The sequence below is a fragment of the Manacus vitellinus genome, unplaced genomic scaffold, assembly GCF_001715985.3.
Source record: "Manacus vitellinus isolate BGI_N305 unplaced genomic scaffold, ASM171598v3 ctg7180002429507_pilon, whole genome shotgun sequence".
Classification (NCBI taxonomy): domain Eukaryota; kingdom Metazoa; phylum Chordata; class Aves; order Passeriformes; family Pipridae; genus Manacus; species Manacus vitellinus.
This window is the reverse complement of record NW_021938068.1, coordinates 1-18,971: the sequence shown is the minus strand read 5'-3', so window position 1 is coordinate 18,971 and position 18,971 is coordinate 1. Positions and strand designations below refer to the sequence as shown.

Sequence of the window (18,971 nt, the reverse complement as noted above, 5' to 3'; positions counted from 1 at the left end):
GAACCCCCAAACATACTCAAAGCCCAGTCAGGACCCCCTCCAACCCCTTTCCTTGGGGGACTTCTCTGGGCACTGGTGGTGCTGAGAGTCCCCCCGGCTGTGGGCGAGGAGCTCTCGGGTGAGCGGGGGGTGGGAAGGGGGAGGTCAGTGGGAAAAGGGGGGTCAGAGGGGATAAAGGGGTGGTGGGACCCCAAACTGAGTGGGAGGGGAGTGGGACCCCCCAAAACTGGAGGAGGGAGGGGCACTGAGGTTTGGGGGATGATGGGAAATGGGTGGGAGAGGACAGAAGAGTTGGGAAAGGGGAGGGTGGGACCCCCAAACTGAGCATGAGGGGGCTGGGGAGTGTAGGGATGATGCGGAAGGGGTGGGAAAGGAGGAAAAAAGTAGAGGTTGGGACCCAAAAAGTGATCCTAGGTGGGTTGTGGATTGAGGGGACCACGGAAGAGTGGGAGGAACAGGGAGAAGGGTGGAAAAGGGGTGGTAGTCCAATGATCCCATGAGGGTCTTTGGGCACGGGGGGATTGGCAAAGGGGACTGGCCCCCCTGAGCTCCAAACTTTCTGTGGGGTGCTGGGGGCTGCTGGATCCAATCTCAGCCTTGGGTCATGACAACAGTTTCAGTTTAGAGGAATTACAGAGGTGTGACTGAACCACTTTTGTTTCCCAAGTTTTAATGATGGAAAATCAGATTTATTGATAGAAATGAATTATTTAGGGTTACAAATGATAAGACAAAAGATCTTCTTTAGAATTATTTACTGCACAGTATACATACTGAAACTACCAGGAGTACAGGATAAGATAGGACAGTGCTCTACACTACAGGAATAGTTGAAGCAAATCTACTCAAGCTGGCACAAAAGCAATAATTCTTAATTAGAGATGGATGGAACTCCCCCAGACCAACGCTCATTGGGAGATCTCTGCTCTCAACCTCCAGGAGAGACCTGAAGGTCTCCCCGGCCAAGGCAGGAATCTCCACAGCCCCAAGAAGGGTTCTGTTGGAAGAACGTGCTCCTGTGAAAGGGGACTGGCCCTTTGTGGTGGAAAGGGATGGAGTGACAGTCACTGGACTCCAGGGGTTGCTTCACCATCAGGGGGTTCATTCGGGGTGGAAGCAGCGGCTGAAGCTCTTCCTGCAGTCGGGGCACTGGTGGGGCTTCTCTTACTGGTGGGTCCGTTGGTGTCTGGTAAAGTTAGAGCTGTGGGTGAAGCTCTTCCCACACTCCCCACACTTGTAGGGCCTCTCCCCTGTGTGGATGCGCCGGTGGGTGATGAGGGTGGAGTTCTGACTGAAACCCTTCCCGCAGTCAGTGCAGCGGAAGGGCCTCTCATCCGTGTGCGTCCGCTGGTGCACAAGGAGATTCCAGCTGGTCTGAAACCTCTTCCCACATTCCCCACATGTGTATGGCCGTTCCCCAGTGTGGATGCGCTGGTGTCGGATCAGATGGGAGCTCTGTCTGAAGCTCTTTCCACATTCCCCACACGTGTAAGGACGTTCCCCAGTGTGGATGTGCTGGTGTTTTAGAAGGTTGGAGCTGTCACTGAAGTTCTTCCCACATTCCCCACACGTGTAAGGACGTTCCCCAGTGGGGATGTGCTGGTGGGTAAGTAGGCTGGTGATCCACCTAAAGCTCTTCCCACATTCCAAGCACTGGAAGGGTTTCTCCCTGCTGGGAGGCTGATCAGGGACCACCAGCTCAGAGCTCCCACTCAAACTCCGGCCGCCTTCCCAGCACAGGCTGGCTCTTTCCTCCTCAGAGCACCCTGGGCTGGCTTTGGAGCCCCTCCTGCGGGGGGATCTCCGGCCCTTTTCCTCCCCGCTGCCTTCCTGCGCCGGGGAGCCCTTCAAAACGGCCTCTCCCACCAGGGTCTCACGGGGGGATTTGTCCTCCGCGCTCTCCGTCCTCAGCTCGGGGCCTGGGGCAGGAAGCAAGAAGGACAGGCAGGGGATTTGCCTCCGGCCCACAGGGAAGGCCAAGGACATCCCCCCAACTCCGGCCCCGGCAGGACGGCGGCGCCAGCGGGGTTGTCCTGCAGCCGGGGCCATGCTGGGCTGACAGAGCCAGCACAACACCCGCCCAAAGGGACACTGACTTCCTCCTCACCTGCCTGGGGGGCCCAAGGCATCTTCCTCTTCCTCGCAGCCTCCTCCTCCATCCGCCCAAGCTTTGGGAAGGACAAATCCTGATGGGGGGAAAACAAGGGCTGAGCGTGTTGGCTTGGGGGTTCCTCCTGCCCAAGTCCATCTCTAGAAGTCACCGGACATCCTGTGTCCATAAAAACCTCCAAAACACCACGATTCAGCCCAGAAAACCCCAAATCATCGAGATCAGGCAAAAGCAATAGTGAGAAGACTCCGGCCCCCCCAAACTGAAAAAAGTTGAGATTCACCTAAAAAATACTCCAAAATATGAAGATTAGCCCAAAAACATTCTCCTAAGATTTCCCCTTCTCTGGTTTCCCCCCTAGGGTTCAGAGAGTCTCCCCTGTCTGGGATGCTGGGGGTTCTACCTAGAGATGCTGGGAGTGTTGGGAGTCTCAAGGCTCCCTTCTCCTCTGATTCTCGCCTTCGGGATGCTGCATTCCCAGAAATTCCCCCTCTCCAGGTTCTCCATTTTGTTGTCCTAGGGGATCCCAGGGGTCCCCACTGTCCAGGCTTCCCCTTCTCCGTGCCCCCCCTCATCAGGCTCTCAGGGTTCTCGAAGCTCCTCCCTCTGTCCAGCCTCCCTCGCTCTCCAGGGATCAAGGCATGGGGACACCGAGGCACCCCCAAGGCAACCCCGCTCTCCCCACTCCCCTCAGCCCCCCCCTCCCACCCCTTTCCCATCAGCCCCCAAACCCCGGCTCCCCCCAGCTCCCTTTGGGGGTGACCCACCCGCTCTTTTCACTTCTCTCTGTACAAAATTGCTTCCCAATATCCAACCTAAACTTCCCCTGGCACAGCTCCAGACCCAGCCCTCTTGTCCTACTGCTGCTTCCTGGCAGAACAGCCCCACCCCCACCTGGCTCCAACCTCCTGGCAGGGACTTGCAGACAGTCAGGAGGTCTCCCCTGAGCCTCCTCTTCTCCAGCCTCAACACCCCCAGCTCCCTCAGCCTCTCCTCACACCACTTGTGCTCCACTCCCTTCCCCAGCCTCGCTGCTCTTCTCTGCTCCTGCTCCAGCCCCTCCAGGGCCTTCCTCAACTCAGGGGCCCAGAGCTGGACACAGCACTCCAGGGGTGGCCTCACCAGCGCTCAGTCCAGCCCAACAATCCCTTCCCTGCTCCTGCTGACACACTCTTCCTCACACAGGTCCCTGGTTCTGCAGGAGCTGCAGATGCTCAAGGGGCAGCAGGACCAAGTCAGGGGCCTGGGGCGGCCTGGGGGGCTTTGGGGTCCGGGAGGGTCCTGGGGGAGCTGGGGAGGGGCTTTGGGGATTGAGGGTACAAACCAGCACAAACCAGTACAGACCAGTACAGACCAGTACCTCCTCACTGCTCCCCAAATCTCTCCTGGAGCTGGGCCACCTTGTCCTGGGACACCTGAGCCCCCCACCCAGTGCCCTCCCAGTACAGCCCAGTGCCCCCAGTACAGCCCACTGTGTTCCTGTCCCCCCACCCCCCCCTTGAGTCCAAAGTAAAGGGAGAAGGGAAAAAACCTGCTGGTGGGAGAGCTGTTGCAGTCTGGTCAAAAGTGGTGATTGCAGTCCAGTTGAGGGTGCTGGTCTCAGTCTGGTTGAGAGCGATGAGCTGCAGTCTTCCTCTCCTCTGGATCCCACGAGTGGTAGAAAAGTTCTGAAACTCCAGGTTTATATATTCTCCAGTTCAGGCAGGAATGGTCAATCCTTCCCTCAGAGCAGGGAATTCCATAAAAGGAATGGTCAATCCTTCCCTCAGAGTGCGAATTCCATAAAAGGGTATGAGGATGCTCAGAGTGGGGAAATTCCATAAAAGGGTATGAGGACAGGAACATCCCCCCACAGGCAGGCCCTCCCCCCCCCTTGACAAGAGTTTCTGGGAAATGGCATGGAGGGCCATAGAATACACAGGTTTGGGCTATACCTATCCAGTGATGAATCGGTCCCAGTTGTTCTAACTAGGACACCACTGCTCTAATTCCAAGCCAGAAAAAGCCCAAACCCAGAACTCCAGACTCTTATTTGTCCTCCAATGCCCACCCCAATCCCAAACCTGTATTACCAGTATGAAAAGCCAAGCTTTAATCCTAACCCAGCCTAAAAATCTCTTCCCCTAATCATGAACCAGACACTGCCAGCAGAACAACAAACCTCCCAAAGTTCTGCCTAATCCCCACCCTGAGCTCTAAACCCCAAGCCCTGACCATTCAGCACCCCCACAGCCCTTGGGAGCAGGGCAAGGACCTGGAGGGCCCAGAGCAGGCCCAGGGGGTTGGCAGAGGAATGGGAGGTGACCTGGATCTGCTCAGCTCTGCAGTGACCCCCAGGAGAAGGGCCTGGGCTCTGGCAGGGATGTCCTGTGGCACAGGGGCTCAGGATCCAAGTTCAGAAGGCCAAGTGCACATGGCAACAGCCAGAGCTGGTGCAGAGACATCAGGGAGGGTCTAGAAATGCTGCTGGGAGGGGGTGGGAAAGCAGGAGGGGTGTGTGCAGCCTGCAAGGCCAGAGCAGCAGCAGGGCCAGGGCAGGACAGCCTGCAGGAGAGATGGCCAAGGGCTCTGGCAGGGCTGCAAGGCCCAAAGGCACCCAGGCCTTTGTCCCCTTGCCTCTGGCAGCTGCCTCTGCCACTCAGGCCACCACAAGCAACTTGCCTGGCAGGTTCTGCACTTGGTTTCTGCCTCGCCCCTCCCTCAGCAGCCTGGCAGGGGTTGCCCAGTTTTGGGCCTTTGTTGTTCCTCCCCCTCCCATCCCAGTGCCCCCAAACAGCCCTGAGCCAGCCGGGAGGGACAGGATCTGCTGGGCCAGGGCCTGGGGCTCAGGCCTTGGCCTTTGTGCTCCACAAAACCAAGGCAGGCTTTGCTCAGCATTGCAGGGGCCTGCCCAGAGCCTTTGTCTGCCTGCACTCCTGGCCTCCAAGGAGCTGCTCCAAGGAGTCCCTGGGGAGGCTTTGGCAGTGCCTGCCCTCAGTGGGGCCCAGCAATGCTTCAAGGCACTTGCAGTTTGGCTTCTGACTTCTTGAGCAGCTGCTTCAATCTTCTCTCAGCACCTCAGGATCATGGGCTGGGCTGCAAACACACCGTGGGGCTCATTAAAATGCAGAAATCCCTCAGGATCTCTTTGTCTTCCTTTAATTGTCTTCAAGGCAATTTCAAAACAAGTCTTCAAAGTTTGTACTTTTTTTTTTTTAATTCAAGGATGGCTATTTTTTAGTTCAGAGAAGAGGTGATAGAGTTGTTCAAGTGATCTTGATGCTGAGTGTCTCCTCAGGAGATCCACACTGACCCTGTATGATCAACCTTGCTCCTCACCCCCCAACCTCACCAGTTCTGACATGGCCCATCTTGGACTGACAGCTGATGCAACTCCAAACACACTGTGGGACCCATTAAAACACCGAAAAACAAATTATTTTTCTTTCTTTAATTGTCTTCAAGACGTCAACAACAAATTAGAGTTGTTTTGTAGTTTAGCTAAGGAGGAAGATTTTAAAGTGGAAGTCACGAAAAATATATATATTTTTATGAAAGGGAATGATTTACACAGAGCCTCGGGATGCAAGGGGGTCAGGGCACAAAGGATTTGGATCCAAAGACAAGGGGCAAAAGACATTATTAGCACTTAATCATTGACCAACCGAAGGATTATCAAGTGGTTCAATAGCATTTGCTGCAATTTTAACAGTTACTGAATTCTAGTTTCAAAATAACAATTCACACCACAGTCAATTCACACCCACACCCAGGCAGAGATGTGTGGACACATCAAGAGCTGGGTGTGCAAAGGTCCCTCTCCCAAATTCTCCTTGTTGTCAGGGAAACACTCCCCCAAATCGCTTTGTGTTTGCCAACAGACAAGGGTCACAGCTGGAGGAGTGTTTGTTGAGGGGGATCAGAATTGTCCTGGGCATCAGGGAGGGTCTTTGGAGTGTTGCAAACTGGAGGGTTCCCGAGCTGGGAGAGGCTGCCAGAGGTGTCCCACTGAGAGGGAGGTGCTGGGGAGCTGCCAGGGCCTCCCTCAGCCCTGCTGGTTGTGGGCTCCCAAGGGGACTGGCTTTAGTGATCTGCTGAATTTCCATCCTGGTGTCAGGAATGACTGGAGTTTCCAAACTATTTGGGAATTGTATCCAATCTGGTCCATTTGGGCTACAATTCAGGCAAGGAATATTCCAAGGCTTTCATGGGATGACTGATTATCCTGTGTTCCAGAGCTGTTCCACTCCAGATTGTTCCCACCTTTATGGTCCAGGAGCACCTGGTCCAGTCCAGGGACACTTCCCCACACCCCTGGTCCAGTCCAGGGGCTCTTCATTGCTCAACTGGTTTGGTCAGGGCTTGTCAGGATCTCCTGAGATCATCGACCAGGCCTGAGGACAGTGGGGGGAGGATGCACCACCACAGAGGCTTCTAAGAAAGATGGGGACAAACTTTTTGTAGGGACATCCCTGAGCACTCTCCAAGGTGTTTGCAGATGAAAACATTGTGCTCATAGTCTAAGATAGTCACAGTCATATGTTTTACCAAGGCCTGTATTGACAGAATATGGGGCAATGCATTTAAACTGGAATAGGGGAGCTTTCTATTGGATAATAGGAGGAAATATTTGCCAATGGGTCTGACAAGAACTGCAACAGGTTCCCAGAGAAGAGGATGTCCCATCCCATCCCTTGGATTTGTCCAAGGTCAGGAACTTTGAGCAGCCTCAATTAGTGAAGATGTCACTGTCTATGTGCAGGAGTTTGGACCACATGAGCTTTTATCTCCCTTCCAAGTCAAACCATTCTGTGATTCTTTGAGTCTAATATCCCAAACTCCTTCTCCAAAGTATTTCCATGTTGAGGACATGAATTACCATATTTTTGAAGAAGCCATTCTAAGCCCAAAAGGTAACAAATTAATTCCAAGGAAGTTCCAAGGTATCTATATAAAACTATAACCAAGTGGGTCAATGGCAGAACCTCTCAGGGTGACCCTTCAGCTGAGGATGGGGGATTCGGCCTCGAGCTCTGAGACTCATGATGGGCAACCAGAAAGGGGATTTGGGGACTGGGCAAGACTTGTCATGGGATGTCTAGGAAAGAACCAAAGCAAGGGGAGGATCACAATTGTCACTGGAGGAACAAGCATGAGAAAAGAGAGAGCAAAGAGGATGAAAAAGGTGATCATGTTAAACAGGAGGCTGGTCAAGACACGTCCCTGGCTGTGCCCTGCAAATGATCCCCACAGCCTGTCCAGTTTTCTTAAGAACTCCATTGCCAAGAAGTTTCCGTGGGGAGGGACCTCTCTGCTCCTGGCACAGATCGTGGCCCAAGTTCCAGCCACTGCAGCAGGAGCCACAACTAGTCAGGTCTTGTGTTCTCTGGGGGGTCAGACTCTGCCCAGACTGGGGTGTGTGTGTTGGAAGCACAAAAGAGTGAAGCAAATGCCAAGCTAAACACCCAATGTAGCCTGACTTTGTCCCTGAGTGGGGGATGAGAATTGGACACAACATGTGCAGGGACAGATGGAGGGGTTTGTCCCCCTGGCCCTGCCCAGAAGGGACACCTTTCAGGAAGGGTTGTGGCCTTGGCTGTGCTGAGGGTTGACCCGGGCAGTGCAGCTTGGGATTGCATTGGCACTGTCAGGGCTCTGCAGAGCTACATCACAGCTCCCTGTGACATCACACCTCCACTGTGACATCACATCTGCCCTATGGTGTCACATCCATCATATGACATCACACCTCTCCCGTGATATCATATCATCCCTGTGTCATCATGTCCTCCTGTGACATCACATCATCCCTGTGGCATCACATCTCCCCTATGACATCACACCTCCCTGTGGGAAATGACTGGATGGTAGGCCTTGAATTTGAGCAGTTGCAGCTCTGAAGTTGCAGAGGAATGTAAACAACTCTAAGGAAATATTTATTGCAATGCTGGACAGAACAAACGTAATGCAACTGAGACCAAAGGTCACCAATCCAAATGTGTGTAGTGTCACCAATGAAAGTATGTACAGTGTCTTCTGTGTTACCAATGAAAGTATGTACAGTGTTTTAAGTTTGAGACTTTTAATCAATTATGTTGTATGATAGTATGATAGTATACAAAGAGTATAAATGGAGCATTTGAGAGCAATAAAGTAGCCGTGTGCCTTTCCCTGCTATCTGAGTGCATTCTTGGCCATCGTCACCTCCCCATGACATCACAGCTGCCCCGTGACATCACATCTTCCCTGTGATGTCACATCTCTCCTGTGATCTCATATCATCCCTGTGACATCCCATGCTTGCCTGTGACATCACACCTCCCCTGTGACATCATATCTCCCGTATGGCGTAACATCAATCATATATCATACCTTTTCTGTGACATCACACTTCCCATGTGACATCACATCATTCCTGTGGCATCACATCCTTCCTGTGACATCAATGCTTCTCTATGACATCACATCCATCATATGACATCACATCTATCCTGTGATATTATATCATCCCTGTGAAATTTCATCCTCCCTGTGATATCACAGCTCTCCTGCGACATCACAGCTCCCCTGCAACATAACATCTTCCTGTGACATCACATCTCCCTATGACGTCACATCCATCATATGACATCACATCCATTATATGGCATCACAGCTCCCCTGTGACATCACATCCAGTGACATCCAGATCCATCCCAAGGTTGGGGGTGTGTGTGAGACAGGCAGAACCACAAATGCCTGCACAGCCCAGAGCAGTCAGTGTGGGGCTGTGCTTGCTGCTGCAGAGACCCCCAGGGAACAAACCCAGGCAGGAGTTTGGGGGACTGTGTGTGTGTCACTTGCCTTATTATTCTTATTATTTGTAATATCTTATAGATCTATCATACAACACCTAAGGATGTTATTGCCATAGATATTTGGGTTGAGTCTGGCTGAGCTGCAGTTCAGTTCCCCACAACAGCGCTCCCAGGGCTGGGCTTGGCATTGGCAGCTGGAAGGGTGTTGAGAACACCCCAGTGTTTTGGCCCCTGCTGAGCACAGCACCAACACTGGGACATTCCTTCCTTAGCTGAGGGCAAGAGCCTGGCAGGGGACCCAAGTAGGCCAGCTGAGCCCAACTGACCCAAGGGACATTGCAGCCCATGGGAGGTCAGCTCAGCTCTAAAAGCTGAGGCCCGGAGCAGGAGGGGGGCATTCATTGTCTGATGGCTGCCTGCTGAGGAACCGTCCCGCGGACCCAAGCCCTGCTCCTGGGGAGTGGCCGACCATGGCTGCTCATGGGAAGCAGAGAACAAACCCTGCTGTCTTTTGCTTTAAATAAACTGTCTTATCTCAATCCACAGGTTGTTTTTTTCCCACCTTACTCCCTCCCCTGTCCTACTGAGAAGGGGAGTGATAGAGCAGCTGGGAGGGCACCTGGTGTCCAGCCAAAGTCAACCCACCACACACCTGAACACTTCCAGAGACTCCACCACCTCCCTGGGCTACTTGTTCCAATGCCTGAACACTCTCTCAGGGGAAAAAGGGTTTTTGAATATCTAATATGAACCTTGCCTGATGCAATTTAAGGCCGTTTCCTGTCTTCCTGTCACTAAAGGCTTTGCAGAAGAGACCGATCCCCACACCCACTAAAACCTCCTTTCAGATCATTGCAGAGAGCAATGAGATCCCCCCTGAGCTTCCCCTTCTCCAGACTCAACCAGCCCAGTTCCCTCAGCCGTCCCTCAGCAGACATGTTTTCCAGAGCCTTCCCCAGCTCCGTTCCCTTCTCTGGACACGCTCCAGCCCCTCAAGGGCCTTTTGGCACTGAGGGCCCAGAACTGGACACAGCACTCCAGCTGGGGCCTCCCCAGTGCCCAGCACAGAGGGGCAATCAGTTCTCTGCTCCTGCTGGCCACACTCTTCTCCACAAAGGCCACGATGCCCTTGGTCTTCTTGCCCCGCTGGGCACACTCTGCCTCATATCCAGCTGCTGTCAAGCAGCACCCCCAAGTCCCTTCCTGCTGAGCAGCTCTCCAGTCCCTCTGATGCTCCTTTTAGCCCTTCCTGGGGATGGGCATCCCATTTGCTTGTTGCCAGTCAGCTGGGACTTGTGCAGTTGTGCAGCACTGCTGGGGAATGAGTGAGAGTGGCTTGGCCAGCTCTTTCTCCAGCTCCCTCAGGACTCCTGGCTGCATCCCATGTGGGTCCAGGCACTTGGGGGGGTCTCACTGGCAGAGCAGGTCGATGACCATTTCCTCCTGCATTGTGGGGGCTTCACTCAGCTCCCCATCAGCAGCTTCCAGCCAAAGCCTGCCTGCCAGGTGTCCAAGGGGTCAGTTCTGCTGCCCCCTCCTTCCTTCCCCCACAATGGAAAACTCCCTCATTTGGGTCCCTGTGCCCCAGACGGCTCCGACCACCACCTCACCCACCAGTCCCACAATCATGGAATGCTTTGGCTTGGGAGGGGCCTTAAAGAGCATCTCAGCACCCCCAGAGGAAAGATTTCCTTCCTACTATCTCCTCCAACCCTTCCCTCTACCCGTGTGAAGCCACTGCCCCTTGTCCTGTCACTCCAGGCCCTTGTCCAAAGTCTCTCTCCATCTTTCTGGTTGGCTCCTTTCAGGCACTACAAGGCCACAATTAAGTCACCCCAAAGCCTTCTCTTCTCCAGCCTCAACAATCCCAATTCTCTCAGCCTTTCTTCACAGCAGAGCTGCTCCATCCCTCTGATCCTCTTGCTGCTCCCCTCTGGACTCACTCCAACAGGTCCATGTCCTTCCTGTGCTGGAGCCCAGAGCTGGAGGCAGCTCTGCAGGTGGGGCAGCATTACAGCCTGCAGCTCTGCAGGTGGGGCAGCATTACAGCCACGCATGTTCCAGCAAGGACATGGAACTAAGGACCATTGGGACACTGCAGGGCCTTCGGGAGCCAAAGGAACCCTGGGACACTGTTGAATCTCATGGAATCAAGGTAACACTGTCGCCCTGGCAAAACTCCTGGAATTCAGGGCCCATTGTGACACTGCAGCTCCCCATGGAACAAAAGGAACCCTGGGACGCTGCAGAAACTCATGGAACCAAGGGACCATTGTGACATTGAGGGGGCTGATGGAATCAGGAGGCCATTGGGACAATCCAGGGCCTCATGAAATCAAAGGAATTCTGGGACACTGTCGAACCTCCTGGAACCAAGGGTTCCTGCTGACATGTGTGTCCTCCTGGAACCAAGGGAGCCCGGAGATATTTCCGAACCTCCCAGAATCCAGGGGCCATTGGGACCCTGCAGAACCTCCTGCATTCAAGTGCTCCTTGTGGAACTGCAGGCTCTCCTGGAACCCAAGGATTCCTGGAACACTGCAGAGCTCACGGAACCAAGGGGCCACTGTCCCACTGCAGCTCCTTCTGAAGCACAAGGGACCCTGGGACAATGGGAAATCTCCGAGAATCCAAAGGGCATTTGGGGACTGCAGGGCCTCATGGAAGTAAAGGAACCTTTGGAGACTGTGGAAGCTCTTGGAATCCAGGGGCCATTGGGGCATGTGGGGCCTCCTGGAAGCAAAGGAACCCTGAGAATTTATGTGGGAACAACATAAGGCAGCAACAGCTGCATTCAGTTAATTCGGATCCAAAAGGAGTGTTTTGGCCTTGACTGGTGTTTCCCATCCAGAGAGTGCTGTTTGCCAAAGTGGAAACCACTTGGAACGCTCTGCATGGCAGCCTGTGTTTTTCTCTGGTGGCTGAACACAGCCAGCACATGAGGGGAGGGGAATGTGTGGGATCAGGGCACTGCTTTGGGGCCATGCTGGGAATTCCAGTGGACTAAAAGACAAAGCCCAGGCGCTGTTTCCAAAGGAACCCCAATGAAAGGGGGACACTGGAAAGATGGGTGGACAAGTCCTGCAATGGAACTCTGTGTGTGCAGCCTCATTTTATCCTTCAGTGCCCACAGGAGAGGGGGCAAACAGTGGGGGTTGGGACCCCAAAACTGTTCAGGGGGGAAATGGGGGATTGAGGGGACAATGGGAATATGGAAGGAACAGGGAGAAGGGTGGAAAAGGGGGGGTGGTCTGGTGGGTCGGATGGTCTCATGGGGGTCTTTGGGCACAGAGGCGTTGGGAAAGGGGGGTGGCCCCCCTGAGCTCCCAACTTCCTGTGGGGTGCTGGATCCAATCTCAGCCTTGGATTATGCCAACACTTTCAGTTTAGAGGAATTACAGAGGTGTAACTGAATCATTTTTGTCCTCCAGGTTAAATGATGGCAAATCAGATCTACTGAGAGAAATTAATTTATTTAGGGTTCCAAATGATCAGACAAAAGATCTTCATCAGAATTATTTACGGCACAACAGAAACACTAAAACTACCAGGAGAACGGCATAAGATAGGACAGTGCTCTACACTAAAGCAATTGTTGAAGCAATTCTACCCAAGCTGGCACAAAAACTGTAATTCCTAATTACGGTTGGATGGAACTCCCCCAGATCAACATTCATGGAGAGAGATCTCTGCTCTCAACCTCCAGCAGTGACCTTGGGGGGTCCCCAGCCAAGGTAGAAATCTCCACACACCTCCCAAGAAGGGTTCTGTGAGAAGAAGCTGCCCCTGGGAAAGGGGACTGGTCCTTTGTGGTAAAAGGGATGGACTGACAGTCACTGCACTCCAGGGGTTGCCTCAGCATCAGGGGGTTCATTCGGGGTGGAAGCGGCAGCCAAAGCTCTTCCCGCAGTCGGGGCACTGGTAGGGCTTCTCTTACTGGTGGGTCCGTTGGTGTCTGGTCAAGGCAGAGCTGTGGGTGAAGCTCTTCCCACACTCCCCACACTTGTAGGGCCTCTCCCCGGTGTGGATGCGCCGGTGGGTGACGAGGGTGGAGTTCTGCTTGAAGCCCTTCCCGCAGTCGGTGCAGCGGAAGGGCCTCTCATCCGTGTGCGTCCGCTCGTGCAGGAGGAGATTGGAGCTGGTCGGAAACCTCTTCCCACATTGCAAGCACTTGTAGGGCCGTTCTCCAGTGTGGATGCGCTGGTGGGTGAGCAGGCCGGATTGCTGCCTGAAGCTCTTCCCACATTCCCCACACTTGTAGGGCCGTTCCCCACTGTGGATGCGCTGGTGTTGGATCAGGTTGGAGCTCTGCCTGAAGCTCTTCCCACATTCCCCACACTTGTAGGGCCGTTCCCCAGTGTGCGTGTGCTGGTGGGTGAGGAGGTGGAAGCTCTTCCTGAAGCTCTTTCCACATTCCGCACATGTGTAGGGCAGCTCCCCAGAGTGGATGTGCTGGTGGGAAAGGAGGTGGGAGTTTCGGCTGAAGCTCTTCCCACATTCCTTACAAGAATAAGGCCGTTCCCCAGTGTGGATGCGCTTGTGGGTGCGGAGGTTGGAGCAGAAGCTGAAGCTCTTCCCACATTCCCTACACGTGTAGGGTCGTTCCCCCGTGTGGATCTGCTGGTGGGTGAGGAGGTGGGAGCTACAGCGGAAGCTCTTCCCACATTCCCCACACGGGTAGGGCCGTTCCCCAGTGTGGATGCGCTGGTGTTGGATCAAACCCGAGTTATCACTGAAGCTCTTCCCACATTCCCCACACCTGTAGGGCCGCTCCCCGGTGTGGATGTGCTGGTGTCTAATCAGGTTGGAGCTTTTCCTGAAGCTCTTCCCACATTCCAAGCACTGGAAGGGCTTCTCTCTGCTGGGAGGCTGCTCAGGGACCACCAGGTCAGAGCTCCCCCTCAAGCTCAGGCTGCCTTCCCGGCACAGGCTGGCTCTTTCCTCCTCAGAGCACCCTGGGCTGGCTTTGGAGCCCCTCCTGTGGGGGGATCTCCGGCCCTTTTCCTCCCCGCTGCCTTCCTGCGCCGGGGAGCCCTTCAAAACGGCCTCTCCCACCAGGGTCTCACGGGGGGATTTGTCCTCCGCGCTCTCCCTCCTCAGCTCGGGGCCTGGGGCAGGAAGCAAGAAGGACAGGCAGGGGATTTGCCTCCGGCCCACAGGGAAGGCCAAGGACATCCCCCCAACTCCGGCCCCGGCAGGACGGCGGCGCCAGCGGGGTTGTCCTGCAGCCGGGGCCATGCTGGGCTGACAGAGCCAGCACAACACCCGCCCAAAGGGACACTGACTTCCTCCTCACCTGCCTGGGGGGCCCAAGGCATCTTCCTCTTCCTCGCAGCCTCCTCCTCCATCCGCCCAAGCTTTGGGAAGGACAAATCCTGATGGGGGGAAAACAAGGGCTGAGCACGTTGGCTTGGGGGTTCCTCCTAGAACTCACTGGGCGTCCTGTGTCAATAAAACACTCCAAAACACCAAGACTCAGACAATAGCAAGAAGACCCTCGCCCCCCCAAACTGCAAAACGTTACAGCTAAGTCAAAAAATACTCGAAATTATGAACATGCAGCGCAAAAAAATAATCCCAGAAATTCCTCCTCTCTGGTCTCTTCCCTCTGGGGTTCAGAGGGTCTCCCCTGACTGACCCTCTGACTCCTCTGGGGTGTTGGGGGTCCCAAGAGTCCCTTCTCCTCTGACTCTCACCTTCAGGGTGCCATATTCCCAGACATTCTCCCCTTCCACGTTTTCCACTTTGTTGTTCTGGGGATCCCAGGGGTCCCCACTGTCCAGGTTTCCCCTTCTCTATGCCCCACTTTTCAGGCTCCTGGGGGTCCCAGGGCTCCTCCCTCTCTGTGCTCCCCCCTCCAGGCTGCCAGGGGTCCCCCAGCTCCGCCATCTCCCCGCTCCGCCCTCCACACTCGGCAGCTCCCGGGCTCCACACCCACCCCCGGCACTCCCGGGGGGCCCCAAACCCGCTGTGTCCCCGCCGGCACCGGGCTGACAATGGAGCCGGCGGGGCCTGACCCAGCAACACCAACCCCCACCGTGGGGGGGACCCACATCCCCCCACCCACCGCCGGGGCTCTGCCCCCAACCCAGCCCGGCACCCCCAAAAAACACCTCCTGCCCACCCCCAAGAGCCACCAGAAGAGGAGAAGCAACAGCAAGAGAACAATCAACCCCCATCCCATGGGTGCCCAGGAAGGGGGAACTCCTCCCAAATATCCTGGGGGAGCGCAGGGGGTCGTGACACACTCGGGCTGCCAGCACAGATTTCCCTGCAAAGTCTGCAGTGGGTCAAGCTCTGCAGAGGAGATTGTGCCACATGCATGGGATTGCAGAGGCTCCCTCGGGTCCCCAGCAGGAATCAGCAACCAGAAAGAGACACAAAAGGTCCCCCCTGAAGAGTTCTGGGGATGTGTCCTGTAGGGAGGGGACAGTGTCACCCCACCAGGGCAGGGTTGGCAAGTGGGAGGCTGCTCCAGGGCTCTGCAAGAGGCCTCGTGCTCTGCTCGGCCCCAGCACTGCCTGGTCCCAACACCCCCGGCTGCCCCCGGCCCTGGGCAGCTCTGCTGCCACAGGCTGTGCCCTCACCGTGGCCCTGCAATGGCCCTGCCTGTCCCTCACCCGTGGCCCTGCCCATGGCCCTGTCCCTTGGCTCTCTCTCTGCCAGCTCAGTGTGGGGCACACGGGCTGGGGGTCCCTCCCAAGCCCCCCGGGCAGCCGGCGTTGGCTGGGGGGATGTGAGGGCTGGGCCTGCTCAGCACAGCCCCGGCCTCGTGCCCAGCGCCTCTTTCCTGACCCACACAAGAGCTTCCCGGCCCCCCCAGGGCTCCCCTGCTGCTGCCTCTGCTCCTGGCCCTGCCTTTGCTGCTCCCTTGGCTGGGGCAGCGGCTGCAGGGGGGGATGGCAGCAGCTTCAGCTCCACGGCACTTCCTGGGGGGAGCTCAGCCCGGGGGGACGGGCAGGGACCTGATGGGGATGGACAGGGGCCCAGCAGGGACAGCCAGGGCCTGCAGGGGAAGGCACAGGGACAACCTGGCCCCCCACACTGCCACCGCTGTCTCTGCTCCTCCTTGCAGGCTCCGTGGCCAGGCACAGTTTGTGTTCCTGGGTGCCCACCATCTCAGCACTTGGAGACCCTCAAATCAGCGCCCGCAGCTCTGCAGCAAAGCCCCAGCTCACCTGGCACACAGGGGATGGACACAGCACCTGCTCGGGGATGGGCACTCACAGCTTTGTCTCTTCCCCACCACGGGGCTCTCCTTCCTCAGCAGCACCTCTGCCTTGCACTTATTCTCAGCCTCACCTCAGGGACAGCTCTGGGCTCACCTCCGCGCCACTTCTCAGCCTCACCTCAGGGCCTGGGCTCAAGGACAGGAACCTGCAGGGAGGGGACATCATGGGCAAGCTGAGGGCTGCCTGCTTGCACTGGCCTCTGGGCTTCTTTCTCCTTCTACAACCAGCCCACAACTTAGCCTGCTTTGCTAACACCACACATTTACACACTGACCTTGGAAATAGATATGGACAGACATCTCTATCACCCTGGGGATGGAGCCTCAAGCATGTGCTGCCATAGGAATGGCAATCACAGAATCACAGAATCAGCCACGTTGGAAAAGACCTCTGAGACCATAAAGTCCAACCCTGGATCCAACCCCGCTGTGCTTCCCAGACCATGGCACTGAGGCCACATCCACTCTCACCTTCAACACCTCCAGGGACGCTGAGTGCCCTCCCAGCACAGCCCAGTGCCCCCAGTACAGCCCACTGTGTTCTGTCCCAGGGTGCCGGGTGATCCCTCTTGGGGTGGGGTTGGAAGGGATTTGGCAGGGGGGGGCTCGGTGAGATTTGGGGGGATCTGGGGAGTTTGGGTGGGGATTTGGGGGTCTTGGAGGCATTGGGGGTCAAAGGGATCTGTGTGTGGAGGGGATTAAAAGGAAAATGGGGGTTAGGGAACATTTGGGAGCCTGGGGTGGGAGATGAGGGGCTGCACCACAAGCAGGTGAACCCTGAGATCCCCCTTGGTGTCCCCAAGACCCTCTTGGTGTCCCTAATTCCCCTCTTGACACCCCAAGATAACCCTGGTGTCTCCAGTATCCCCAGGGCCTCTCCATGGCCATTATTCCCTCCTTGACACCCCCAATTCCACTGTCCCCAAACCCCATCCCTAATGTCCCCAACCCTCCATCTCACCCCAGGAGCCCCCCCATTGGACCCTATGACCCCAAAACCGCCCCCCCACACACACTCACAGAAAGGCCAAGGGCATCTGGGGACACGTTGGGGACAGTTGAGGGGATTTGGGGGGCACTGGGTGATTACTGGGACACACTGGGGGGAACCAGGGGGCATTGGGAGGGACTGGAAGGTTACTGAGGGATGCTGGGAGGGCACTGGGAGGGACTGGGGAGGTACTGGGGGATTACCAGGACACAAGGGGAGACAGTGGGAGGTTACTGGGCAATACTGGGGGTTACTGGGTGCTCACTGGGGGATCACTGGGCCATACTGGGTGGCAGTGGGAGGTCACTGGGACACACTGGCTGGTCACTGAGGGGGTTACTGGGCCATACTGAGGGTCACTGGGAGGTCACTGGGCGATACTGGGGGCACTGGGATCCCCTTACTCGGTTCTGCTACATCTCCCCCCTGCATTTTGGGGGGCACCCACAGGACCCCTCCCCTGAGGGCTGGGAGATCCCCCTAAACCCCACTGCTGGGCTTTAGGGGACCCTCCAGCCCCCCTCCCTGTGAGGTCTCTGTCTGCTGAGTTTTGGGGGTCTCTGGGGTTCGGGGGGGGAATTGGGATCCCCTTTCCCTGGGGTTGGTTTGCCGACACAGAGACCCCATAAAATCCTCTCAAAACCCCTGAAATCCCCTCAGAAATCCACCTCTGGACCCATCAAAACCTCCTTAAAGACCCCACAAATCCCCTCAGAGACCTCATCCCCCTCCAGGACCCCCTAAACCCTCTCAGTGACCTGCAAAACCCACTTGGGACCCCCCAGGCCCTTTCAGGGACCCCGAAAACCCCCTCAGAGACCCTCAAAACCGTCTGGGACTTCTGAAACCCTCCTAGAAACCCACAAAACTCCTTCAAAGTCACTTTTCCAAAGCCTCCCATGACCTCCCAATTCCCTCGGAGTCTCCAAAACTCCCTCAGGGATTCCCAAACCCCTTCAAGGACCTTCAACCACCTCCCTAAGTCCCCTCAGGAAACCAAATCCCCTCAGAGACCCTCAAAAACCTCCTCAGGGACCCCTAAAAGCCCCCAAGGGACCCCAAAACCACAGAACAGCAGAAAAGCTTTCTGTAAAGGGAGAGAGCAGAAAATCTGAGGAGGAAAAATTGAAGCAAAGCAATAAAATCATCCTGGCCCTTCCAGTTTTTCTTCACCTTTTTCTCACTTTTCCTTTTTTTAGGGTTCTTTTTTTCGTTGGGTGGTTTTGAATGTTTTTTCCGAGGGATTTTCTCGGCAATCGAATCGAACATCCGGGTTCTTGGGAGGCCCCCGGGCCCCGCGGCCCCCGAGACGGTTCCAAGGCCCTGCGCTCTGACCCTCGGGAACCCCTGAACCCCCGCGCTAAACCCTCCCGAGCCCTCCAGCCTTTCCCCCCACAGCCGCGCTCCCCGCAGCCCCCGAGGGGATCCCCAGACCCCGCTCTCCCGCACCCCCCGCCAGCTCTCACAGACAAAGGCAGGACCCGCCGCCATCACCGATTCCCGCTCTGCGCGCGCACCGCCTTTAGAGAACACCGCCGCAGCCAATCAGCGCGCGGTCACGCCCCCGTACACCCGCCACTGCGCCTGCGCCTTGCGCGAGGCAGCACGGGAGTTGTAGTCCTTGCGGCGGATCATTGCGGCCATTTGCACGTGAGTGGAGTGAGGATAATACTTTTTTGGTTTTATTTTTTTTCTGTCTTTTCTTTTCCTTCTGTTTTCTCTTTCTTTTTTCCTTTTCTTTTTTTATTTCTGCTTCCTTTTTTCCTCTTTTTTCGTTCTCGTTTTCTTTTTTCTCTTTTTTCTTGTTTCTTTCTTTTTTATTATTTGTCTCATTTTTTCCTGTTTTTCTGTCTTTTTTTTCTC

The 18,971-nt window shown here is 55.7% G+C and overlaps 1 protein-coding gene across 1 annotated transcript; it reads right to left on the bottom strand.

Annotated features, from left to right (window-relative positions):
* Positions 1–1,164: 1,164 nt before the first annotated feature.
* On the bottom strand, positions 1,165–13,893 carry LOC108639161 (zinc finger protein 135-like; the record flags this gene model as incomplete). Its single annotated transcript, XM_029965646.1, has 2 exons — positions 1,165–1,513; positions 12,833–13,893. Coding segments are annotated over 2 exons (1,410 nt in total), but the record flags the coding sequence as incomplete, so codon positions are not given.
* Positions 13,894–18,971: the final 5,078 nt, after the last annotated feature.